The sequence below is a fragment of the Rhinatrema bivittatum genome, chromosome 4 (genome assembly GCF_901001135.1).
Source record: "Rhinatrema bivittatum chromosome 4, aRhiBiv1.1, whole genome shotgun sequence".
In the NCBI taxonomy this organism is placed as follows: domain Eukaryota; kingdom Metazoa; phylum Chordata; class Amphibia; order Gymnophiona; family Rhinatrematidae; genus Rhinatrema; species Rhinatrema bivittatum.
The window spans coordinates 275695767-275723113 of record NC_042618.1 but is presented as its reverse complement, the minus strand read 5'-3'; the positions used below and the strand labels follow the sequence as shown (position 1 = coordinate 275723113).

General features: G+C 43.5%; 1 protein-coding gene across 1 annotated transcript in view; it reads right to left on the bottom strand.

The window, feature by feature from the left end:
* Positions 1–27347, bottom strand: part of SCUBE1 (signal peptide, CUB domain and EGF like domain containing 1) — a 1434630-nt gene that overhangs the window by 1282386 nt on the left and 124897 nt on the right. Inside the window, exon 3 of the mRNA XM_029600135.1 lies at positions 3110–3235. Coding sequence (XP_029455995.1) covers positions 3110–3235 — 126 coding nt within the window. The remainder of the gene's footprint in view (positions 1–3109; positions 3236–27347) is intronic.

The following is a 27347-nucleotide window of genomic DNA, read 5'->3' as shown; positions in this document are numbered from 1 at the left end:
GGACCCCGGTCATATATGGTGTCCCAAAAGTTCATAAAACATTACATAATTCACCATGTAGACCCATAGTTGTTTCTGCCAATGGGTCTATCCTTGAGCCATTAGCCAAATTTATGGACATTTTTCTCCAACCTGCTGTATGTAAGTCCACCTCCTACATACAGGAAATGTCTGATATGTTGCAAAAGTTAGCACAATTGGGACATATTTCTAAAGAGGCCTTTCTAGTAAGTTTGGATGTTGAGGCCCTATATACTAATGTTCCTCAAGATGAAGCTTTAAACTTAGTTAAAGAAGTCTTGTCTAAAAGAGATTGTCCACAATGCATCCCATTGGAACTTTTACTATCACTAAGAGAACTGGTTTTATTTAACAATTTTTTCTCTTTTGAACAACAATATTTTTTGCAAGTACATGGAGTGGCTATGGGGTCCCCAGTGGCCCCAGATGTCACCAATTTGTTTGTTTCAAAACTTGAGGAATCTGCTATTTACCCATCACAATATTTCAAATATGTTCAACAATGGTCACACTATATAGATGATATATTTTTCATTTGGACGAACACGGAGGATCAGTTACAACAATTTCACATTTGGCTCAATCAATCTCATCCTCATTTAAAGTTTACATTATCCTGTCATCGAGATCAGTTACCTTTTTTAGATATTCTCGTCAATAAAACCCCATCGAGCATCCAGACTACACTATATCGAAAATCTTCAAATAGGAATAATTTCCTCAGATTTGAGAGTCATCATCCCCAACGGTTTAAAGAAGGCCTTCCCGTCGGGAAATTTTTTCGCATTCGCAGGATCTGCTCTGATAAACAGGAATTCTTGAAGCAGGCATCATCATTAGGAAATAGGATATCCTCTTTCATGAAATCTAACCACACTATTAATCGAGCATTTAAAAGAGCTAATTTCTCCGACCGCGACCAATTGTTAGAATATAGACACAGGACACAATCTCACAATCTCATATGTGTGTAACAACACACTGTATTGACACAGCAAATCAATCAAGTCATTCAAAGAAATTGGCATGTATTAAGCCCACACTCGATTTTTCAGTCTCCTCCCATGTTTGCTTACTCTAGGGGTACTAATATTAAGCAACATGTGGTCAGGGCAGCTCTTCACATCAAACCAGCAGCTAGTGTGGTAGGAAAAAACCCAATGTGGCAAATGTATCTTTGGCGCTCAGGCATACACTGGTATAGAATGGGTGGATCCTAAGAGTGGGATAAAAGTGTATAGAAAACAAGATGTTGACTGCAACACAAATTTTGTGATTTATGGCCTACAATGTCCTTGCCTTCTGACATATGTGGGCCGCACAAAACGCAAAATACGGACACGATTAACCGAACATAAGAGTCGTGTCAAAAATAAGGATTTAAAAGCACCCATTGTGCACCATTGTGTCTCTGCGAATCACTCTTTTGAAGATCTCAAGGGGTTAATTTTTGAGCATGTCCCCCCCTCACGGCATGGAGGAGACAGACAATCTATTCTTAATTTCAAAGATAAGCGGTGGATTCACCGCTTACAGTGTATTGAACTGTTTGGACTCAATGAAAAAATTGAATGGTATTCTTTTATTTGACAATGTTGTAATGTCCTCCCTTTTCAAGATGGTTTCCATATGACATATATACCCATTTTTGTATGTATGCATTTCCAACATTGTTTTTCAAAATGGCCTCCTTTTTTGGAGTTACCTACGTCACATCCACCTGTCAATCTTGAAGGATGGCAGGATTTCTCTTGTATAAATGGCAGCGTTTTTTAGCGGGCATTTGTCAACGACGGACTCATCAGATGTAGCAGGTAGACCGTTTCCACCATGCATGTGAGTTTTAAGTTGAAGTCCACTCGACAACAGTATAAACTTGGATGTCGCAGAGAACGTAAATTTAAAACTTTGGCTCATTTCTCTTTTTTCAGCGTTAACAAAGTCTCGATCTTAATAACGCATTGACCATTCTACATAGACCAAGTAGGTGTCTTCCCAAATCCTGATGAGCCTCCATATTTAGATGTTATTCATCATTTAAAGGGTTTTTGTTGTACATCTTTTCAGGTTGTCAACCAGTCGCCACCTGCCGGCATTAAGCATCTTCTGCTTCCCTAAAGGAGGGGCAGATTTTGAAAGCCCTGCGCAAGTAAATCCAGCCGGATTTACACACACAGGGGACTTGAGCGCCGGCGCGCCTATGTTACATAGGCCGCCGGGGTGCGTGCAAAGCCCCAAGATGCGCATAAGTCCCGGGGCTTTGCTTGGGGGTGTTTCGGGGGTGTTCTGGGGCGGGGCCGTGGGTGTGGTGCCAGCCCCTGGGCCAGGGAATGGCGCGCCGGCAGCCTGCTGGCGCGCGTAACTTTCTTAACAAAGGTAGGGGGGATTTAGTTAGGGCTGGGGGGTGGGTTAGGTAGGGGAAGGTGGGGAGGGCCAGAAAAAAGTTCCCTCTGAGGCCGCTCCGATTTCGGAGCGGCCTCGGAGGGAACAGAGGCAGGCTGCTCGGCACACGCAGGTTGCACAATTGTGCGCACGCATGTTATAAAATCGGGCGTAGATTTGTTCGTGCCGGGTTGCGCAAACAAATCTACGCCCACGCATAACTTTAAAAATCTACCCCGGAGTGTCCTATGAAACATTGCAGTGTCAAACAGAACAAGACATCTTATCAAAGAAGCCCAGCACAACCTGATTGTGAACTGCACACACACACACTGGTAACACAAAGACCTTTTAGAAGCTCGACCAAAAGGTGGACTTAAACCTATTATATAGATATGTGCATGATAGCTTCAGATTGAGAATCATTGACTTTTGGTTACCAATGATTAAAAAAGCCCTAGCGCCTCCTAGAGCTTAATTCAAAAAGCTTGTAGCCCCTAGCGATACTATATGAGGTCACTACAAAGTTAAAAATCACTATTCACCCTGTTATATTTTTCATAGCTCATTTTCAGGATACAACATATATAAATTAAAAATGCTTATCAGTTTTGGAACTGGTATTTTAGCATTCAGAAGATTATAAAACGGTTTTGAGGACTGAATTTAGCAATCTATTATAAAAGAATGATCTTCATAAACTCACCCTGGCAGTTGTGGCCATCATGGGCCAACATGAAGCCATCATAACAAGTACACCTGTAATTTCCAGGGATGTTTATACACTCATGGACACAGCCACCATTGTAGTCATTATCACACTCATCAATGTCTGCAACACAGAATATGAGTCCATTGTCATTAATAAGTAGTGTCATGCTAGTACACCCAGGTAACTTATAAAGAATAAAGTCACTAAAGCAAATCTAATTACTTATGCACTCATCATCCCCCAAATGATCACTGTGCCATGTATGAGCAGAACAAACCACCAAATAAAGCATTATCCAAATTATAAAAAAAAAAAGCACGAAGATTTTTCTGGCACATAATAGTGTGTGTGTGATAATGTGACAGCAATAAAAATATACATGCCATATGTAACAATTTACCAGTTTTTATTATTCAGTCTAATAAACATGGAAAAAACTTTACTAGAAAAATCATAATTCTTAAATTGCATTAATTGAAACAAGAAAACAAAAAAAAACATTAAAATAAAAGCAGGGCATTTTTCTGAATAAATATCAAACAGCCTAGTTTATTTATTTAATTTATTTATTTAAACTCTTAATATACCGATGCTCAAGACAAATGTCATACTGGTTTACAGCAAAACCAGGGGAAACCAATAAATAGAAGAAAAGAAAGTTACAAAGAACAGGGATTACAATACGGGACAATTAAGATAGTAAAATACAGTTTAACTAAGCGCTACTAAAGAATAAAATAAATTACAATCAACGTCTGATGGTTAATTAACCGATGACCTGATAGGTCATTCGAGCAGAACAGTTCTTCAGCTAAGGGGAGTAGGAGACATCTGGCCGGGGCAAGGGAGGAGGATTACAGTTATATCGAGCCAGGGCAGGAAAGAGGAAAGAGGCAGGGAGGCGTTCCATGAGCTATAAGTGATTTTATGAGAATTATAAGGCCCGAGAGAATTGGAGAAGGCGGTTAAGAGAAAGGAGTGTGTCATCGCTAGTTGTGAAAGTGACCCATCAAGGGAAGGCTTGAATGAAAAGCCAAGTTTTCAGTTTCTTCCTGAAGGTGAAAGGGCATTGTTCCTGGCGAAGTTCCGGGGGTAGAGAATTCCATTGGGAAGGTCCAGCCGTCGACAGGGCTCTTTTCAGAATGGAGGTGTGAATAGAGGATTTATTAGGAGGAGCCTTGAGAGATCTGATTGGTCTTGTGGAGGTGTGGATTTCGAGTGGAATTTTGAGTTGGAGTGTGGATTGATGATAGATGGTTTTATGGACGATGTCTTGAATAGGATTCTATAGTTGATGGGTAACCAGTGTAAGTTTTTAGGGATCGGTGTGATGTGGTCCTTACGACGAGAATTAGTAAGGATCCTGGCTGCGGCATTTTGGAGCATCTGTAATGGTTTAGTTGTGGAGGATGGGAGGCCGAGCAGTAGCACGTTGCAGTAGTCAATCTTTGAGAACAGTATGGCTTGAAGGACTGAGCGGTAATCATGAAAATGTAGGAGAGGTCTTAGCTGTTTTAGTACATGTAGCTTATAGAAGCATTCCTTTGTGGTGTTATTTATGAACTTTTTGCCTAGTGGCACAAATGTTTGGCACAATTTATTTGGCAGCAAGCCTGACCCCACGGGCCTTCAACACTACCATTGTTACGCTTTTTGTGTACATATACCCCTTGCCTTCTGAAAGCACCTGTAGCCACACTGCACATCCTCCATCTTCCAAAGCACTATGATGGCCAAAGGCCTCATTTCTGGCACAAGCATCACTTCTTCCATCCCTATCTGTGCAAACTATGAGGAAAGTATACATACATAATTTCTGCAGTGGCTCTCTATCCTCCTGCTCCCATGTACACTTTCATTTTGAATAGGAAGCCAGCAGAGAAAAAGGCACAACTGCTGCAGAGACTATGCCACTGGCACCATGTAGTAGTAACACCCAAGATTGTCTTGATGCTCTGGAAGATCAAAGAGGTGTGGGTTTGTGGTGGAAGTTGTCTGTCAAGGTCCATGGAGGAGGAAAGACGTGCTAACAAAATCCCGTGCATTAGTATTGGTGGCATAGCAATTCAAATATCCATCACATTATAGTTCATGGGTTACTAGCAGTCTGTCTTTAGTCAGCATATTCAAAATAGGAAAAACAAAAGCCTGGTGCTTCCAACATTGAACAGTAATTTAGTAAATAATGTATCCAACATTTTAGTTCCAAATGGGATTTCATCAGGGTTAAAATTAAGGTTATTTCTATTATAAATTTTCATTTTGTGTTCCACTGCTGGCACATTTCACTTGAAGTCATCAAAATGCACTCATGTTTTCACAAAAATGGCATCATTCCCCCTTAATTCCATGGGCCTTCAATAACTTTAGATACTGTTGTACATTTCCACCAACACACTATATGAAGTCATTTAAAGAGGGCAGTATAAACAAATACCAGTACAGGTTGAATCTAATAAATATCAATGTCCATTTCTATAATGGGGACTTCCGATTCTCAGTTATAACTGAAAACCACCACTAAACACCTACAGAATAAAAATTGGGATTTTAGTTATAACCTATAAACCCCGAAAACTGACCTTCCATATGTTGACTTCATTATTATAGCGTGCACATGGTCTGTTTCCCTGCTATTGTGGTTAATTTACAGGTTATCAATGCTCTCAAGAATAGCTGGAGCAGAAAAGAGGGCAGGTTTATGAGCAGCAATATGTGCTGCTGTCCTGTCAGAGCCAACCCCGCCATGCACTCACTACCTGCTCCAAATGAGAGACCCCCAAAGTCCCATAGTTCTCCCAAGCTTTACCACAACAGGAGAGAAGCAAGCTGGAGAGCAAAACTGCAGGAACTACCTTCCATTCCTCAAGCAGCTAGTGGGGAAAAAAAGGGGCAGAAGAATACCTGTACATAAGAACATAAGAACATGCCATAGTGGGTCAGACCAAGGGTCCAACAAGCCCAGCATCCTATTTCTAACAGTGGCCAAGCCAGGCTACAAGTACCTGGAAAGTACCAAAAAACTAAGTATATCCCAGGCCCTGGGTCCAAGCTGCGGCCTCAGCATCAGGACCTAGCCTCTGGACCAGACTACCACATCCTCGACCTATGCAAGGCTGAAGCTATGACCTGGGCCTAGGATTCACTGGAAGATCTCTACTGGACCAGGTAAGCGAAGGCGGGTGGGATCATGGCCCCAGCATTTCTCGGGGTGCATGGGATGGAGGACAAGAGGCCTTGGGAGGGCCCATTTTTGTTTTTCTGTCTGTTTTTGATTTTATTTTGTTTCATTTGTTTTTCTCACATGAATAAAATGTATCAAACATTCCATAAACCGAAATTCGTGGGAAAAATCCTGAAAATGAACCAAAAAAACCACTATTTATTTTTCTCTGCACATCCCTATTGCGATCTACAGTGTCAAAAATTGCTGGGAAGTTCAACAGTTGAACAATTATGCAATTACTTCCATGGTTGATGTTGCTTTCTGATTTTCTGCTTCATAAGCTGCCAAAGTAAAGACCTAAGTGTTAAAAAGTTACTATGAAATAGAGATGTGAATCGGAACTGATATCGGATCCGATTCTGGTTCCGATTCACATCTCTACTATGAAAATTTGAGTTTTTGATAACTAGTATTCTGAGGAAAGAAATTTAAACTTGTGACACAAACTTGCACTTTTAAACACATTTTCACTTGACAGAGGTAAAGCAGTGAAGCTTTTGTGATCACAAACATTTGCACTTGATACAGATAACAAAAGACCAGAAGCTCATGAATACAAACATTCAGTAGTTAAGAAATAAAAGAGAGAAAAATGCTAGAGTGGAAGTTCTGCAGAATAATCATACACACCATGCCAGGAAAACAGCTTGCTAGAATATCAGAACATCTACAATCTAAGATGCAACTAAATCACAAAAACCCACAAGGGCGCTCTGCATTAAGAGTCCAAATGAAAGTGCAAAAAGATTTAAAAGAAAAAGAGATGAGGAGATGAATGTAACTCATGATTTTACAAGCACATTGTCTCAGTCTAGTAGTTCTCTATCCCAAGCAGATGGACTCTTGGATCACTTTTTTCGTGAGAGCACCCTTAGCCAGAACCCTATTCCAAAATTTGTACAACAATACCATCCAGAGGTATTTGACATGGATCTTCTGCACATTAAAGATCTAGTGTAGGGGTGCTTAAACCGTTCCTATGTGCCCCCCACCCCAAGCCAGTCAGGTTTTCAGGATATCTGTAATGAATATGCATACAATATTTGCATACACAGGATGTAGTGCATTCAAATAAGTATCATGCATATTCATTAGGGATATCCTGAATTCCTGACTGCCCTGAGTGCCCCATAGGACCAGTTCGTGCACTCTTGATCTACTGAGAGATATTCAGATTTCAATAACTGTCAATGAGACCTCTGAAATTAATGATGACCCAGATCTTGCAATCTTATTTCCATTCCAGATACGTTTCCAGGTTTTATAATCCAGCGAAAGGTCTAGGTCAGCATTCTACATTAGAACATAAGAACATGCCATACTGGGTCAGAACAAGGGTCCATCAAGCCCAGCATCCTGTTTTCAACAGTGGCCAATCCAGGCCATAAGCACCTGGCAAGTACCCAAAAACTAAGTCTATTCCATGTTACTGTTGCTAGTAATAGCAGTGGCTATTTTCTAAATCAACTTAATTAATAGCAGGTAATGGACTTCTCCTCCAAGAACTTATCCAATCCTTTTTTAAACACAGTTACACTAACTGTACTAACCACATCCTCTGGCAACAAATTCCAGAGTTTAATTGTGCGTTGAGTGAAAAAGAACTTTCTCTGATTAGTTTTAAATGTGCCACTTGCTAACTTCATGGAGTGCCCCCTAGTCTTTCTATTATCTGAAAGAGTAAATAACAGATTCACATCTACCTGTTCTAGACCTCTCATGATTTAAATGTTTTTATTTATCATTTTGCAGTTTTACATTTAGTTATCCTTCCATAAATAATTTTACAAAAATAATATACCAATATTTGGACATTAACAAATCCTGAATAATTTTCCTCATACATAACATTTTTTTTTTTTCGGATTAACTTCTTATAATATCATGCAATGGTATTAAATTTAAACATTTAGACAGAATAACCTACAGAAGGCAAACAAAGTATTAATCAGGAGAATAACAAGAAAAACAACATGGAATGGGCTTTGCATTGCAGTGATATAATTCAAATAGACCTTCTACCTTTCAGTGATTGGGAGATGACGTTGCAGGCCTATGGGTTTCAATAAACTGCTGGAGGTGGTCAGTTTGAAAAAATACAAAAGTTTCCTCTCCTTTCTTTATAATACAACGACAAGGATATCTTAAAGAAAAAGAAAAGCCTAAGGAGGTAATATTTTGCCTTAATAATAGAAATTCTTTTCTACGGTATTGTGTTATTGGAGCCATATCGGGATATTCTTAATCTCTTGATCACAAAATTTTACAAGAAATTTCCTGAAATAATTCCGCATAACAATTGTGACATCATGAGGTGAGATAAATGAAACTAAGATAATTTTCTGTTCTATAATCTCAAAATTGGAAGCCTCTAGAAAACTCATTAGTTTAGTTGGAATTTCAATATTTGTGTTTGCATTTCTAACTGTTGCCTGGTTTGAAAGAAATCTACAAGAATTTATTGAAGGCATATTTTGATCCGAAAAACCCAGGCACTCAATTAGAAATCTTTTTAAGGTAATATAAGGGATTTCTCCCATAATTTGGGGAAAATTTAATATTCTCACATTTAATTGTCTAAGTCCATTTTTTAGTATTTCCAGCAGCCATGAGGATGAAAGTTGCTCTTTTATTATTGCTGCATTAACAGTGGCATTTGTTTGTACTTTTTTCTCAATATCTAACATTTTATTCGTCAGGATTGTCTCCTGTTCTTGAAGTCCCACAATATTCCCTTGCAAATTATAGTTAAGAGAGTCCACCTTTTGTTCCAGCCAGTTTAAAGAAGACCTCTGACCTGCAGTAAGGTCCCAAATAGATTCGAGGATCACCGCCTCCGGCCTCGATATCCCCAAAGTCGAATCACCCAAAGCTTCTGAAACCATACAATTCTCTCCTGCCTCTGATTCCTGCTCCTCTCCCACTACCGCAGGACTCCTCGGTGTTACAGGCCACTCTCTACCAGCCTAAGGGTCCGCTCGCACTTGGGTCATCTCCTCTCCTCTCCCACGTTCAGGGTTCACCTCCTCCAACTTCGGCGCTCTGGACGCAACATCCAGCTGCGCCTGAGCGGGGCTCCTTGGATTGGTCATGCTGCACCGGAGGCGCACGAAGGTCGGGACTGAGGGACGCCACCTCCAGTGACACAACCTGTTCTCCTGCCTCAGTACTCACAACGGACTCCTCGACTCCGTCGAGACTCACTGACTGGGAAAGGAAACAGACGATATCCAGATGACTAGGACCAGGTAAGGGTTCTGGAGGAAAAACCCTTACTTTTCCTTTCCTCTTTGACAGCATAGTCAATTTCAGAAAAAATATTCAAGAAAACTAGAGATTGCTGGCATTTCCCTGTCCCTCTACGCCACCATCTTGAATGCCTCACATCCCTGAGATTTCTGCCTCTCCTGATTTTAAACCCCTATTTCATATCCCTCCTCAGCCATCTTCTCCAAGCTGAAAAGTCCTAACCTTAGTCTTTCCTCATAGGGGAGCTGTTCCATTCCCCTCATCATTTTGGTCGCCCTTCTCTGTACCTTCTCCATCACAATTATATCTTTTTTGAGATGCAGCGACCAGAATTGTACACAGTATTCAAGGTGCAGTCTCACCATGGAGCGATACAGAGGCATTATGACATTTTCCGTTTTATTCACCATTCCATTTCTAATAATTCCCAACATTTTGTTTGCTTTTTTTTTTACTGCCACAGCACACTGAACTGACGATTTCAATGTCTTATCCACTATGATGCCTAGATCTCTTTCTTGGGTGGTAGCACCTAATATGGAACCTAACATTGTGTACCTATAGCATGGCTTATTTTTCCCTATATGCATCATCTTGCACTTATCCACATTAAATTTCATCTGCCATTTTGATGCCCAATTTTCCAGTGTCACAAGGTCTTCCTGCAATTTATCACAATCTGCTTGTGATTTAACTACTCTGAACACTTTTGTATCATCTGCAAGTCTGATTACCTCACTTGACGTATTTCTTTCCAGATCATTTATAAATATATTGAAAAGTAAGGGTCCCAATACAGATCCCTTCCACTGCCCAATCCCTTCCACTAAGAAAATTGTCCATTTAATCCTACTCTCTGTTTCCTGTCTTTTAGCCAGTTTGTAATCCACGAAAGGACATCACCACCTACCCCATGACTTTTTACTTTTCCTAGAAGCCTCTCATCCGGAACTTTGTCAAACATCTTCTGAAAATCCAAGTACACTACATCTACCAGTTCACCTTTATCCATGTGTTTATTAACTCGTTCAAAAAAGTGAAGCAGATTTGTGAGGCAAGACTTGCCTTGGGTAAAGCCATGCTGACTTTGTTCCATTAAACCATGTCTTTCTATATGTTCTGTGATTTTGATGTTTAGTATGCTTTCCACTATCTTACCTGGCATTGAAGTCAGGCTAACCGGTCTGTAGTTTCCAAATCGCCCCTGGAGCCCTTTTTAATTATTGGGGATACATTAGCTATCCTCCAGTCTTCAGGTACAATGGATGATTGTAATGATAGGTTACAAATTTTTACTAAAAGATCTGAAATTTCATTTTTGAGTTCCTTCAGAACTCTGGGGTGTATACCATCCAGTCCAGGTGATTTATTACTCTTCAGTTTGTCAATCAGGTCTACCACATCTTCTAGGTTCACCGTGATTTGGTTCAGTCCATCTGAATCATTACCCATAAAACCTTCTCCAGTACGGGTACCTCCCCAACATCCTCTTCAGTACACACCGAAGCAAAGAAATCATTGAATCTTTCCACGATGGCCTTATCTTCTCTACGTGCCCCTTTAACCCCTCAATTATCTAACGGTCCAACTGACTCCCTCACTGGCTTTCTGCTTAGGATATATTTTTAAAAGTTTTTACTGTGAGCTTTTGTCTCTATGGCCAACTTCTTTTCAAATTCTCTCTTAGCCTGTCTTCTCAATGTCTTACATTTAACTTGCCAACGCTTATGCATTATCCTATTTTCTTCTGTTGGATCCTACTTCCAATTTTTGAATGAAGATCTTTTGACTAAAATAGCTTCTTTCACCTCCCCTTTTAATCAGGCCGATAATCGTTTTGCGTTCTTTCCACCTTTCTTAATGTGTGGAATGCATCTGGACTGTGCTTCTAGGATGGTATTTTTTTTTTTAACAATGACCATGCCTCTTGCACACTTTTTACTTTTGTAGCTGCTCCTTTCAGTTTTTTTCTATTTTTCTCATTTTATCAAAGTTTCCCTTTTGAAAGTTTAGCACGAGAGCCGTGGATTTGCTTACTCTCCCCCTTCCAGTCATTAATTCAAATTTGATCATATTATGATCACTATTGCCAAGATGCCACACCACCGGTTACCTCTCTCACCAAATCCTGTGCTCCACTGAGAATTAGATCTAAAATTGCTCCCTCTCTTTTTGGTTCCTGAACCAATTGCTCCGTAAAAATGTCATTTATTCCATCCAGGAGCTTTATATCTCTAGCATGTACCGATCGATGATACATTTACCCAGTCAATATTGGGGTAATTGAAGTCTCCCATTATTACTGCACTACCAATTTGCTTAGCTTCCCTAGATTCTCTTAGCATTTCACTGTCAGTCTCACCATCTTGACCAGGTGGACGGTAGTATACTCCTATCACTATAGTCTTCCGCAACACACAAGTTGGACTCTATGCCATCCCAGACAAAGCGCCACACCACCTCCCGGGTTCTCCTCTCTGTCATTGCGATATAATTTGTACCCCTGTATAGCACTGTCCCATTGGTTATCCTCTTTCCACCATGTCTCTGAGATGCCAATTAAGTCTATGTCATCATTCACTGCTATACATTCTAATTCTCCCATCTTACTTCTTAGACTTCTGGCATTAGTATACAAACATTTCAAAGTTTGTTTTTTGTTTGTATTTTCATTCTGCTTTTTAATTGATAGGGATACGTTAGAATTTTTTTAGCTCAGGTGAGTTTATAGTTACAGGCACTTGGACTACTTTTCTTATTATTGGAACCTCACTGTCGGGATGCCCTAATTCTAATGCATCATTACTATCCTTTGAAGATACCTCTCTCTGAACCATGCGTTGCTGAGCGACTGTCGGCTTTCCCCTTTGTTCTAGTTTAAAAGCTGCTCTATCTCCTTTTTAAAGGTTAGCGCCAGCAGTCTGGTTCCACCCTGGTTAAGGTGGAGCCCATCCCCTTCGGAAGAGACTCCCCCTTCCCCAAAAGGTTTCCCAGTTCCTAATAAAACTGAATCCCTCTTCCTTGCACCATCATCTGATCCATGCATTGAGACTCCGGAGCTCTGCCTGCCTCTGGGGACCTGCGCGTGGAACAGGAGCATTTCAGAGAATGCTACCCTGGAGGTTCTGGATTTAAGCTTTCTACCTAAGAGCCTAAATTTGGCTTCCAGAACCTCCCTCTCACATTTTCCTATGTTGTTGGTGCCCACATGTACCACAACAGCCGGCTCCTCCCCAGCACTGTAAAATCCTATGTAGGTGACGCGTGAGGTCCGCCACCTTCGCACCAGGTAGGCATGTTACCAGGCGATCCTCATGCCCACAAGCCACCCAGCTGTCTACATACCTAATAATTGAATCACCAACTATGAAGGCCGACCTAACCCTTCCCTCCTGGGCAGTAGGCTTTGGGGTGATATCCTCGGTGTGAAAAGACAATGCATCACCTGGAGAGCAGGTCTTTGCTACAGGATCCTTTCCTGCTGCACCAGGTTGATGCTCTCCAATCATGAGACCTTCTTCCTCCAAAGCAGCACCAGGGCTGCCAGTCTGAAGTTGGGACTTGGCTACTAGAGATGTGAATCGGAACCGGAATCGGTTCAGATTCCAGTTCCAATTCACATGTGGGGGGTTTTTTTCATTGAGCCCAATCGCGGTTTTGTTTATCGGCTGCGCCCGAGCCGATAAACAAAAAACCCACCCCGACCCTTTAAAATGAATCCCTTTGCTTCCCCCACCCTCCCGACCCCCCAAAAAACATTTTACAGGTACCTGATGGTCCAGTGGGGGTCACGGGAGCGATCTCCCGCTCTCGGGCCGTCGGCTGCCACTAATCAAAATGGCACTGATGGCCTTTGCCCTTACCATGTGACAGGGTATCCGTGCCATTGGCCGGCCCCGTCACATGGTAGGAGCACTGGATGGCCTGCGCCATTTTTAAAGATGGCGCTGGCCATCCAGTGCTCCCTCCATGTGACAGGGGCCGGCCAATGGCACGGATACCCTGTCACATGGTAAGGGCAAAGGCCATCGGTGCCATTTTGATTAGTGGCAGCAGACGGCCCGAGAGCGGGAGATCGCTCCCGTGACCCCCACTGGACCACCAGGTAATTTTAAAATGGTTTTGGGGGGGTTCAGGAGGGTGGGGGAAGCAAAAGGGTCATTTTTAAAGGGTCGGTGGTTTGTTTTTTTTTTAATCGGGCCATCGGTGCCATTTTTATTAGTGGCAGCCAAAATGGCGCCGATGGCCCGAGAGCAGGAGATCGGTCCCGGGGCTTCCACTGGACCACTAGGTACTCGTAAAAGGTTTTTTTTTGGGGGGGGGGGTTCGGGAGGGTGGAGGAAGGTAAGGGTTTAGTGTGCCGGTTTTCCCGCCCTCCCCCCAAATAACTCCCGTTAGTGGACACTAACCCATTAACGATTTTTCACGATAAATCGGGGGAATTTCTATTGTATCGCGCACTCTAACGATTTATAACTATTTAAAAAATATCGGATGATTTTTTTTAAATAGTCAAAAAACGATTCACATCCCTACTCTGTAATCTTGTCTCTAGTGGCAATGTGTTCCATAATGTTGGACCAGCCAAGGATAGTGCTCTCTCTCTGTGTTAGCTTCACGGTCTTTACCGAGGGGATGGTTAGTAGAGCTTTATTGGCTGATCTCAGATTTCTTTGGGGTAAGTGTAAGAGTAGCGCAGTGTTTAACTATTCAGCTTTTTCTTCATTGATTAGTTTGTGAATTATGCATAGTGTTTTATATTGCACTCTCTGCTCTATTGCTAACCAGTGTAGTTCGGCCAGTGTTTGAGTGATGTGGTCTCTTTTGCTCTTGCCAGTGAGTATTCTGGCAGCAGAGTTTTGTAGGACTTGTAGTGGTCTTATTGTTGAGTATGGTAATCCCAGAAACAGTGTGTTACAGTAGTCTGAACTCATGAAAATCAGTGCTTGAAGGACTGACTGAAGTGTTTCTGGGTTAGTAGTGGTTTCAGCCTCCTGAGGACCATAAGTTTGGCGTACCCTTCTCTGACTTTCAGTGATGTGTGTTGTTTAAGGCTAAGTTCTGTGTCAATTATTACTCCTAGGTTTCGAGCTCTCTCGGCTGTATCCACTTTTTGATCATTTTTAAATTTGATAGGGTTTTGAATCAGTTCCATGTTTTTCCGTTCCAGGTGTATAATCTCCGTTTTTTTCGATGTTTATCACTAGCTCCATTTGGCTTAGTAATTGTTTAATTATATCTAGGTAATTCATTGCTAGGTTTAGTGTTTTTTCAATTGCTTCGTCTATGGGTAAAATTAGTTGAATGTCATCTGCATAAATGTAGTGTGTGATACCAAGTCCTGCGAGGAGGTGGCATAGGGGTAACATATAGATGTTAAATAGTGTTGCTGAGAGTGCTGAGCCCTGAGGTACTCCTGTTTTTAGCTTGATCTTGTCTGATGTCGTATTTTTTATCTGTACTTCAAAAAAAATCTATTGTTTAGGTAGGATCTGAATCAGTCCAGTGTTTTGTTTAGCAGACCTATTTCTTTTAGCCTTTTTAAAAGTATGTAGTGGTTTTCTGTGTCAAATGATGCTGACAAATCCAATATTATCATTATGTAATGTTTAGGTCCTTCAACTTCTCCTCATAAGTCATTTGATGGAGGCCACCCACAATTTTGGTTGCCCTTCTCTGAACAGACTCCATCCTGTCTCTGTCTATTTTGAGATACAGTCTCCAGAAATGAACTAGGGATGTGCAGAGGGTATGGATTCATCTGATTTGGTATTCGGTGGTGGGCAAATACGTTGCATTCATTCAATGGCACACCCGATACGTTGATATGTTGCATTCGTTTTCCGGTTCCCATTAAAGTCAATGGGGGAAGTATTTGCAGCCTATTTTTAGCTGCAGAATTGGGGTTTTATAATCAATTTTGATGAAACGTCTGAGGAGCAATCATCAGAACAAGAAAAGAGCTCCAAGGTACTTAGACTGTGGCAAAGTGGCACCAAAGTGGCATGAATAGCCAAAGGCACAGTAAAGGGGCAAAAGGGTACCAGGAGTGGCAAGAGTGCTTTAACAGAGGTGCAAAGCAGCAGCGAGATTGTCAAAAACACACCACAGCTTCAAAAAAGAGTACCGATAACAGATGCATGAACTCTTGAAGGCAGCACGACATGCAAAGCGGCAAGACAAGTGGCATCAACATCCTACAGCACAATGAAGGGGGAACATAGCAAGCAGAAAGACTAACACCAACACACTGAGCAACCATGTTGGTGGCAAGAACACCACAAGGAGTTGAGCGAGTCATCTGGTGTATGGCAGCAAGGCAGAGAGGCAGAGGGTAGATACAGGATGGCTACATCTGGGGAGAGTTCATTTCCTTTGTGCAGGAAAGGGCTCCCTAGAATGGGTTTGCCCCTAGAGTGGGTTGTTTCCGTTGGCGTCTAGTGAGCTCTCGCTGGTCTTTTAAAATCTGGTGGATGAGGCTGATATACAAACGAGGGTTTTCAAGGCTGAGACAGAGGAGGGTGCATGTGAACAGTGGTTCAACATGGGTCAACTGGTGCTAAGAGATAGGCTGCAACACCGGGAAGAGTTCCCTTTCTTTGAGCAGGAAAGGGCTCCACGGAATGGGTTGGCTCCTAGAGTAGAGCACGATCCTCAAAGCATGGCGACCTGGAGCAGTGTCTCACTGTGTTTGCCACAGTCTAAGTATCTTGGAGATCTTTTCTCGTTCTGAACATGGGTCAACAGGTGCTAAGAGATAGGCTGCAACACCGGGGAATGTTAACTTTCCTTTGAGCAGGAAAGGGCTCCCTGGAATGGGTTGGCCCCTAGAATGTATAATGGTACAAATTGTTAGGATTTAAGCATTTGCAAACAGATTATGACTTCATAAGAAAGATGGAGGAAGTTCTCTTCTCTGCCCTGAAACTAAAGAAAGCTGTTTGTTTTATTTAAGGATCCATGATGTCAAGGATTACTAGTTTGAATTGCCAGATACTGAGGTTTCCCTTTGCAACGAGGGTTCAGCCATTAGGAGTGGACATAAGGCCTGGACGGACAGGCACAGCAATCGAGGACAGAGGTCAAACCCTTGTAGGGACATAAGGCCTGGACGGACAGGCACACCAATTGAGGACAGAGGTCAAACCCTTGTAGGGACATAAGGCCTGGACGGACAGGCACAGCATTGGAGGTCAGAGGTCAAGCCCACGTAGGGACATAGGGCCTGGATGGACAGGCACAGCAATCGAGGTCAAACCCTTGCAGGGTCATAAGCCCTGGACAGACAGGCACAGCAATCGAGGACAGAGGCCAAACCCTTGTACGGACATTAGGCCTGGTTGGACAGGCACAGCATTCGAGGATTTTCTTTGTGCAGGTATGTTGTAGTTTGACCTGTCACTTCTTCCTGAACTGATTCACTGCCAGAAGAAAATGGCAGCTTTTTCATTTCTGAAAGATAATTCAACAGAGGATGCTTTTAGAGCAATAGAGACTGCCATTTGTCAAGCAGGAACTGAGCTGGAGATTATTTTGTATACCCAGAAGCTATTAACTGTACTTATGCACTTCAGCTGATGACAAAGGAATATGAAGAGCTCTCAGAAATAAGAAAACCGCTACTCAAGTCCAAATCTACAATATCAACCTATGTTGACTTTGTGGTTTACACAGTGTCTCTGTAAACAATGGGAACACAGAGGATGAACTAGAGTGCAACTACCACCAGTTTTCGATAGTACTAGAAACATTACTGTTGGCAAGGTCATGAAAAATATTGAGCATATGAAATATGCAAGCTCCAGACATCTTAAGTCAGCTTTTTATGTTCTTACATTCCAAATGTGGACGGACAGGCACAGCGTTTGAGGTCAGGCCCTTCTAGGGACATACAGCCTAGACAGTGGATGGACAGGTACAGCGTTTCAGGTCAGGTACATATGCTGCATTGCTTATATTATCTGGAGCATAGGAGGCAGTTGGAGCTGCTGCAAGGCTTTCAATTGCTTTTATTCATCTTGCCATTCACAGGGAAAATTTGGAAACCCAAGTAAAAGCAGGTTTACTTTCAAAAACACTAGCATTTCCATCAACTCTGGTGCCAGCCTTGAGCGGTGAGGGCTCATGATATCCCCTGTCATTGAAAAGACACATTCACTGGGCACACTGGTTGGTGGACATGACAGATATCACTGAGCCACTTTGGCTAGGTGTGGCCAGACAGTGGACTTGTGTGCCCAATATACCAGTGGATCTGTCTGCATGTTCTCTGTTATCTCAGAGATACTGTGTCACTAACAGCTGTGCTGGTGTCTCCTTTGCTTGAGTGGGCTGAGAGTCAGTCATGCCAGCTGCTTTATCTCTAGCCGGTCGCACAACAGATGAATCTTTATGGCGTTCTGAAGTGGAGGAGGAGGAGGTACTAGCTGTTGCTGACAGAGTGCTGCTCCTGCTTGGGCTAGCACAACTCTCTGAAGTGCCCACTTTTTCTACCTCTGCTTCACGCCTAATCTGTCTCTGCCTATGGCGCTCCTGTTCACGGACTTATGCTAACAGCATGTCCTTCACCAATAAGAGACAATTGTACTGTAGGGCAAGTTTCCCTTTCACACGGGGATCACAGACTGGTGAGCATGTATGTGTTCTGTTCTTTTAGAGGCCTTAATCTCTCTTCCACCTGCTGCTGCAAAATGTCCAGACAATGCAGCACCTCAACTGTCATTCCCTCTTCCTGTTTAAAGGGCTCCAAATATTCATCCAGGAAATTAATTATAGGGATGATGTCAGCCAAGGTGGCACTTCTGGAACTCAGCTCCTCCGTGACATCCTTGAAGGGCTGCAGGAGTTTTTACCAGCTGACTCATAACTAACCAATCAGGATGCCCTAGGGGATTCTGCACACCTATGTCCATTGTACCAGAAAGTTCATGAAGGGGTGTCTGCAGCTTCACTAATCTCCTGAGCATAATAATGTGGAATTGTCTGTGACAAAGAACCCTGTCTGAGGATTCCTGCCTCACCGGTGTAGTTGCCACCCCTCCAGCATCTGATGCATGCTAGAATATTGGCTGAGGTATGGGCCTGGTCTGTCAGGTGGGTGTGCAGCAAAGCCCACCTCCACCCTGATACTTGTTCAGTTATAGAGCTGCTGCCTGCCCCTGCCTCAGCCAGGTCCCACCGGTGTGCTGTCAGGGAGAGGTAAGAGTGTGCAGCATTCATGGCAGGCCAGATATCGCAGGTGAAATCCACACTCTCCTGTGCCTTAGCTAGCAGTGCTTGGATGCGACTGAGACACTGCTTGTACAGGCTGGGGATGACCTTTCTGCTAAAGGTTGTTCTGGAGGGGACTTTGTAATTTGGAACTACAACCTTCAGAAAATGCTTGAAACCCATATTCTCCATTAACTGCAAGGGCTGGTCATCAAGGGCAATCATTTCCCCAATGCTCCTGGTTACAACTTTTGGAGGCTGCCTGCCTTCTATCCCGGGATAGTGTTACCGCACTCCACCTCATTTCCTCCATGGCGGGTTGTCGCTTCTGCCACATATCAGGAGGTTGCTGGCCTACCACCTGACTGCTAGAAGGGGATGAGGGCGTGGGCTGACTCTGCTCCTTTTCAACCACTTTACGCTGCTTGGAAGGGGTCCCCTGACTGGTACTGCCACCAGCCCCAGATAGCAGTAATGTTGTTGGGTTTTGTCTCTTCATATGATGCATCATGCAAAAATTAGATAGCTGTCCCATTTGCTTGCCTCTGCTAATAGCCCTGCCACAGTAATAACAATGAGCAAAACACGGGTCCTCTGTCACTTTAAAGTGGCTCCAGATCGCAGATGTCTTTCGTGATCCTCCCTTCTGTATAGCTTTGGGGGTGGATGCTGGCATTGGAGCTGAAGTAGTGGGTGTACCCTCAGAAGCAATGACAGGGGCCTCAGTCATCCTCTGTGCCTGCGCTGACTGCTCTTCCTTCTCCTCATCATCAGTTTCATCTCTACCCTGCTGCACTGAACTGGAGGCTAGGACAGGACTAATGGATCCTCCTAAAACTTCGTCATCTATTACTTCTTCCATTTCTGATGAGAATCCCACACAAGATTATTCTTCTGAATCAGAAGCAAACAGTGTCTGTGCTACATTGTCAACGCTAAGTCGAGACTGCTGTCCCACTGCTGCTTTAGGGTGTCAACATTTTGTCTGGCATGACTCAGCCTCCCCCTCCCTCACCTCCAAAACTACAGGGTCAGAAACATGTGGTGGCGATGCATCATGTTTAGATTTCATTTTTTTCCGGATGGAACTGCCTGCCCCTCCAAAGAGTTTAGATTGCCACAGGTCCCTTTTTAACTTTAATGGGGGACAGGCACTCATGCCTTTTGAAGTGCCTCCTCTGCCAGTCCCAATCACTCGACAACATCTAGCTTTCCCTGACATTATGGATTTAATGTCACTGCCTAGTGCCTACTGGCTGCCCACTGGCACAGTGCCTTGATATGCACTAATGTAATGTGTGCGCACACACCGAGCTTGTAACTACAAAAGAGGCACACCGGGGATTTCACTGCACAGACTGTCCCAATAATGTACCTGAGTCTGCTAAACTGACTGCCCAATGGCACAGTGCTTTGATATGCACTAATGTAATGTGTGTGCACACACAGAGCTTGTAACTACAAAAGAGGCCCACTGGGGATTTCACTGTACAGACTGTCCCAATAATGTACCTGAGTCTGCTAAACTACCCAGTGCCCACTGCCACTGATGCCCAGTGCACAGAGAGACTGAGTGAGTTCAATTAAACAAATGCAGTTAAAAAAGCTGGAATTGTTAGCACAGCAGGAAAATTGATAAAATATATGTTTCAATGGAAATTCTAGCAAAGTAGCTGAAAATGGAATATATCTCTCCCACACGCAACACCCAAATGGTGCTTGCAAACTAGCCTAGAGGGTGAATTAAACAAAATGGCACTGCTAGCAGCTTCTCTCCCTGGCATAGAGAGACCGTCTCAGATCAACTAAAAAAAGTGCTTAAAAAAACAGGGCTAGCTGGCACTGCAGCCAAATAAAGAACAAATATCTTTTTCTCTCTAAGTAACTAGCCTAGCTATCAATTGAATACAGATTTGAGAACTCAGACTAGCTCTGAGTGCAGCCACCTTCTGCAGAGACCACCTCCCCACACCACCCCTGCAAAGAAAGTGCGTGGCATGTCGCGTGCTTAAGTATATATAGTTCTGGGTCATCAGGAAAAGCGTCACCGACCACTGAGTGAGAGTGCGATTGGCTGCATTCCAAAACTTCTTATCGCTGATATGTTGCATTCTGGTCTCCTTGCCAACCTGTCTGACCCACTCTGACAGGGCTGTGAGGTCATTGATGGCTCACAGGAAAGGGCTGGTTTTTGGCTATGGATACACCCAAATGGCGTTCTCCGAATGCAAATGGCGGCGAAGAAAAGTGTGCGGTGCCAAACGTATGGAACGGATGATATGTTATATTCATGGGGAGTCGCGATACGTTTCGCTTTCCCCATGAATACAACGAATAGGGACATATACGTTGCAGATTGCCAATATGTCGAAAATGAATGCACACCCCTAAACTGAACTACAGTACTCCAGGTGAGACCTCACCAAGAACCTGTACAAAGGGATTATCACCTCCTTTTTCTTACTATAGTTTATAGTTTATTACTTTTTTATATACAGACGTATAGGAAAATCCATCACATCAGATGAATACTAGTTATTCCTCTTTCTATGCAGCCTAGCATTCTTCTGGCTTTAGCTATCACCTTGTCACATTGCTTCGCTAGACACTATCACTCTCTTGTTCTGTGCACAACAGCCCTTCACCCCTCATCACATACAACTCTTTTGGATTACCACTCCCCAGATACATGACTGCACTTCTTGGTATTGAATCCCAGCTGTCATATCTTCAACCCTGTTCAAGCTTCCTTAAATCATGTCTCATTCTCTCTCCTCCTTCCGGTGTGTCCACTCTGTTGCAGTTCTTAGTATCATCCGCAAATAGACAAACTTTACCTTCTATCCCTTCCGCAATGTCACTCACAAAGATATTGAACAGAGCTGAACCCAACACCTATCCTTTTTGCACTCCACTTAACACCACTCTCTCTCTATTTACCATCACATGCTGTCTTCTGTCCGTCAACCAGTTTGTAATCCATGCCACCACTTTGGCGCTCACTCCCAAGCTTATCATTTTATTCACAAGCCTCCTATGCAGGACCATATCAAAAGCATTGTTGAAATCCAGGACGATCACATCGAGGACACTTCCTCAATCCAATTCTTTAGTCACCAGATCAAAAACAAATCAATCAGATTTTTCTAACAGGAACTTCCCTTTGTGAATCCATATTGTCTCAGGTCTAGCAATCCACCTGACTGCAGACAACTCACTATCCTTTCCTTCAGCAGAGTCTCCATTAATTTTCCTACCACTGAAGTGAGGCTAACTGGCCTGTAGTTTCCAGCTTCCTCTCTGCTACCACCCTTGTGGAGCGAGACTATCTCCTTGTGAGACTGGAAGATTGGGCAGATTAAATTTAATGTGGACAACTGCGAGGTGATGCATATAGAGAAAAATATTCCGTGCTGTGGTTACACGATGTTAGATTCCACATTTGGAGTTATCACGCAGGAAAGAGATATAGGTCTCATAATAGATAATACATTGAAATCATTGGCTCAGTATGCTGTGGTGGTCAAAAAAGCAAACAATGGGGGTCATTTAAGCTCCATTAATGCATGCGAAAACGTGTTTAACGCATGCGATAGCACCATATCGAATGGTGCGATGCAAATTCAGAAAATAGGAGGAGTTAGGGGTGGAGAGTGGGCTGGGTTAGCCTGTCTGCGAAGAGTTATTGCACAGCTGTAACGCCACTTTTAACTACACCTCTTTGAATTGTGTTAGGCTCTGCGATAGCTGCTGTGACTGTGCGGTAAGGTTTCATTGCCTTTTGTGATGTCTCCTGTAAGGCCTATTTGAGGTGAATTGAAGGGTCCAGAGCTGAGAGAGAGAGAGAGAGAGAGAGAGAGACTGGCCACAATGTCATCCCCATAGGTAGGTATTTGTATCCCTATGGTAGGCCCACCTAGTAACTCGAGGTGGGGTTTAGGTATGAGTGTAGGGGGTTAGGGGCCACTTTGACATTCTATGTGACACATACGAACAGAACAGTGGTCTCTTGTGAAGACTTGATGACCTTCGGAGTGAGGAAACTCACTCCAAGATGAAATTTGGCCAATGTTCTCTCCACCTAGCTTGATGTTACCCAGGTAGAGAGTCCATCAAGCTAGGTTGAGAGAACACTGCCCAAATCTCATCTTGGAGTGAGTTTCCTCACTCTCAAGGTCAACAAGTCTTCACAAGAGACCACTGTTCTGTTCGTATGTGTCATATAGAATGTCAAAGTGGCCCCTAACCTACTACACTCATACCTAAACCTCACCTCGAGTTACTAGGTGGGCCTACCATAGGGATACAAATACCTACCTATGGGGATGACATTGTGGCCAGGTGCACTCTCTCTCTCTCTCTCTAAAATGGTCCACTCAGTGGTCATATGCAGGAAATACAACAGGTCTGACAGCTATTGCAAATTCAGATAATGTGCACTAACTTAGCTCTTCACATAGCTAATTAGCACAAATTGCGATAAACTGAATTTTTGCATAAACCATGCCCCTTTTGCTATCCCATGCCGTACTTACCGCATTTTGATAAATCCAGGCCAATGTTAGGAAGTATTAGAAAGGAATAGTGAATAAAATCATGGATATCAAAATGCCTCTGTATTGCTCCATGGTAAGACCCTCCTTGAATACTGTGTTCAGTTCTGGTCATTGCATCTCAAAAAAGATATAGGACGACCAAAATGACAAAGGGGATGGATTGGGTCCCCTATGAGGAAATGCTAAAGGGATTAGGGCTGTTCAGCTTAGAGAAGAGACGGCTGATGGGGGATATGATAGAGGTCTACAAAATCATGAAAGGACTTAAACAGGTAAATGTGAATCGGCTATTTACTCTTTCAGATAATACAAGGACTAGGGGGTACTCCATGAAGTTAGCAAGTAGTGTATTTAAAATCAGGGAAAATTATTTTTCACTCAATGCATAATTAAGCTCTGGAATTTATTGCTAGAGGATGTGGTTACAGCAGTTAGTGTAACTGGGATTAAAAAGGTTTGGATAAGTTCCTATAGCAGAAGTCCATAAACTGCTACTAATCAGTAAGGATTAGTAGCTTGGGATCTATTAATTAAATGTTTGGGTACCTGCCAGGTACTTGTGACTTGGTTGGCCGCTGTTGGACACAGGATACTAGGCTTGATGGACCCTTGGTCTGACCCAGTATGGCATATCTTATATTCTTATGTTATATTGATGTGCGGGCCAGGGAGGCCCTGTTTCAGTTCTAAGGAGAGGGTTGGCTCCATTTTTTGTTTCCCCCCCCCCCCCCTAAATGAGCAGAAAATATCTGAAAATTTGTGTATATTTTTGGGTGCCAATTTTCAATCACTCCATTTGTAACAAACTGAAAATAAGTTTTTGTTACAAAATTCACATTTGATTAAAATGAATGCACATCCCTATTCACTAACCCACCATCCTACTATGCCTGTCCCTACCCAATTTAGGTACTTTATAAGAGCATCTGTAATATAGCATAGTTCTTTCTTACTTCTTCAAAGGTCATTTTTAAAATGGCACAAGATCAGTTGAGTATACTGACCTTCATCTGCACTGGTGCTATTTTTAAACTGGCCATCAACTAAGTCCTGTAGGCCACTTAGGTCTAGGATTCATCAAATTGCTGTAAATACTGTGGGAATATCTTGCATTAGCGTCTGCGATAGAAAAAAAAAAGGGTGCATTTTTATGCAAATGTTAGACATTGCATCACAGAGGAAAGATTTGTGACCCACGATGTGTTAAGTCGCAGGACATGGTATTGTGGTGTGTGATGCATTAGCATGTCATGGTCCCAAACTGGGAGATATGTGCACAAATCGGGACGATATGCTCGTGTTGGGAGCTGGATAATGGGTGGTTTAGAGGGTATGGGAATCTTAAAGGCTTTCGGGATTTCAGGGAATCCATGACTCAAAACGTTGGGCCCAGGGTTCCTGGGTCAGGAAATCAAGGGTCTGAAGGTATGCAGCTTCAGAATTCCATGTCCAGGGGTTCCCAATATGGAGAACACAGGTCTACGGATTGCTGATTCTTTTTAACTTCCATTAGGTTCTATAGGAAGTAAAAGGAAGTTAAAACTTTACTTCGTCTTGGATACTGAAGTAAAATTTCAGCACTAAGTATGAAGTAAAAAAGTGAGCTAATGGTAGTATACTTTGATGAACTGGAAGTAGTTACATATTGTAGGTTATTAGCATACATAGAACCCAATTTTATAACATTGCGCTTAGGGAGGAAATCTGCATATACAGGGCCAGATTTTAATACCTACGCGCGGGCGTAGATTTGTGCGCAAACCCGGCACGCACAAATCTACGCCCGATTTTATAACATGCGCGCACAGCTGCGTGCATGTTATAAAATCCGGGGTTGGCGCACGCAAGGGCGTGCACACTTGTGCACCTTGCATGCGCCAAGCCCTAGGGGAGCCCCGATGGCTTTCCCTGTTCCCTCCGAGGCCGCTCCAAAATTGGAGCGGCCTCGGAGGGAACTTTCCTTCCGCCCCCCCACCTTCCCCTCCCTTCCCCTACCTAACCCGCCCCCCAGCCCTACCTAACCCCCCCCTAACCTTTGTTTGGCAATTTGCGCCTGCCTCCGGACAGGCGTAGGTTGCGCACGCTGGCCAAGTGCCGGCGCATGATCCCCCAGCCTAGAGGCCCTATGGAGGCCTCTGGCCCTGCCCCCGCCCACACCCCTTTTTTCAAGCGCAGGGACATACACACATCCCGGGGCTTGCGCGCGTCGCCGGGCCTATGCAAAATAGGCTCGGCACACATAGGGCTTTTAAAATCTGCCCCACAAAGTACACAATGACAAGCATTAATTTTCAAAGTGATCCACTTTGAAAATTAACAGTTCCACATGAACAAAAATGTGCACTAAAAGGGAAGTAATAGAGTGCACTAAGCCTAATACACTTGTATTATACTGGCCTCTACAAGGCTGATGTACTAACTGGCAAATTTCTGTATGAAAATTAACCAGCACAGCAAAAGGTTTTTCTCACAGTACCTGTTCATTTAAATATAGGAGTAGATTTTTAAACTTGCACGCGCACGTCCATGTGCTTCCTGGCGCACACACATGGACGTTGCTATTTTATAACACGGGCGTGCGTGTTATAAAATAACAGGGGCATACATCCTGCGACTCACGTGCACAGGAGGGATACATTTTTTTTCTTTACATGCAGCAACACGATGGTACCTTTTCCCAGTTCCCTCCCAGTTTGCTCCAGTTAAGGAAAGAACTTTCTATACCACTTAACTAACCTTTTCCCCTCTCCTCTCCTCCCCGCCCCCTATCCCTATCCTATCTAACCCCCACAGTGTTATTTTACCTGTTACTACTGCTCCAGAAGAGGAGCAACTTGTTCGTGCCGGGGGCTGCCGGCGTGCGCTTCTCTGACACAGCAGCAAATAGCTGCTGTACCAGCCGCCTCCAGCCCTGCCTCTGGGCACAGCACTTTGGCGCGTAACGGGAGTTACTCAGGTGGCCGGGCCCCTTTGAAAATGCACGCGGAAGGCCCGGCCACCCGCATAACCCCCGTTTTTTACGTTCATGGCCGATTTAAAATTTGGCTGATTAACTCCTTGCAAATCCATTTGCATTATTTGTGATAAATTGGCAAATAGCTTGCCCAGTTCCTTAAGGTGTTCTGTGGGAGTTTCTTGTAGACTCCCTCACACTGCCATTCGGGCCAATTCAGTAAAGTCCGCGGGAGAGCGGGCGCGCAATTCTGTATTTAAATGAGGCCCGGTGGTAGAAACAGGCAAAAGGACCAGGTGGAGACAGTTAAGATGGCTGCCCGGTAGAGATGTGTGTTGTTTGAGCTCCTGAGCCTAGTAAAAGAATTTCTTGCTGCATATTTACTGTAATGGGGAGAAAGCGCAAACCACAGGGGGAGTCTTACCCTGCACGCCCCTCCGTGTCGACGCCTGTCTCTGGCCCTATGGACGCTCACATCGTACGCAGGGACATGCAAGTGGGAGGAATACAGCCACTGGAGAGTCGTGGAGGGGAAGATGAGCTCCCTTCTCTCCCAGGCTCCATGTCATCTTTTAGCCCCGCAGAAGGAACACCGCCGGGAAACCCTGCTGAGGAGAGAGCTGCCCCTGGGAGAAGGGAAACGCCGTCAGACCGAGGTGTTGAAGGGCAGAACCCAGCAGGGATCAGAGGAGCAGCGAATTTGGCAGAGAGCCCAGGAAACATCGAGGGGCAGACCAGTGTTGAAGGTGGAACAGCTTTGGAAGGACAGGCTGGAGCTGCTGTAGCATTCCCTATTAAGAACATACCACCAGTGGTAAGACCTTCAGAATTTACTTTGGAGACTATTTAGGAAACTATAGTTGAGATGAGAGCTTCTATCCTACAACAAGTTAACCCAATAAATGAAAAAATTAACCAGTTAGAAGAAAAAGCAAAAGTGCTGAGTAACACTAGTACAGAGCTGGAACACCAAATTGTGATGAATAGGCAACAAAGTGGAATACAATCTGTACAATCAGCAATGATAAATGAGAGGAA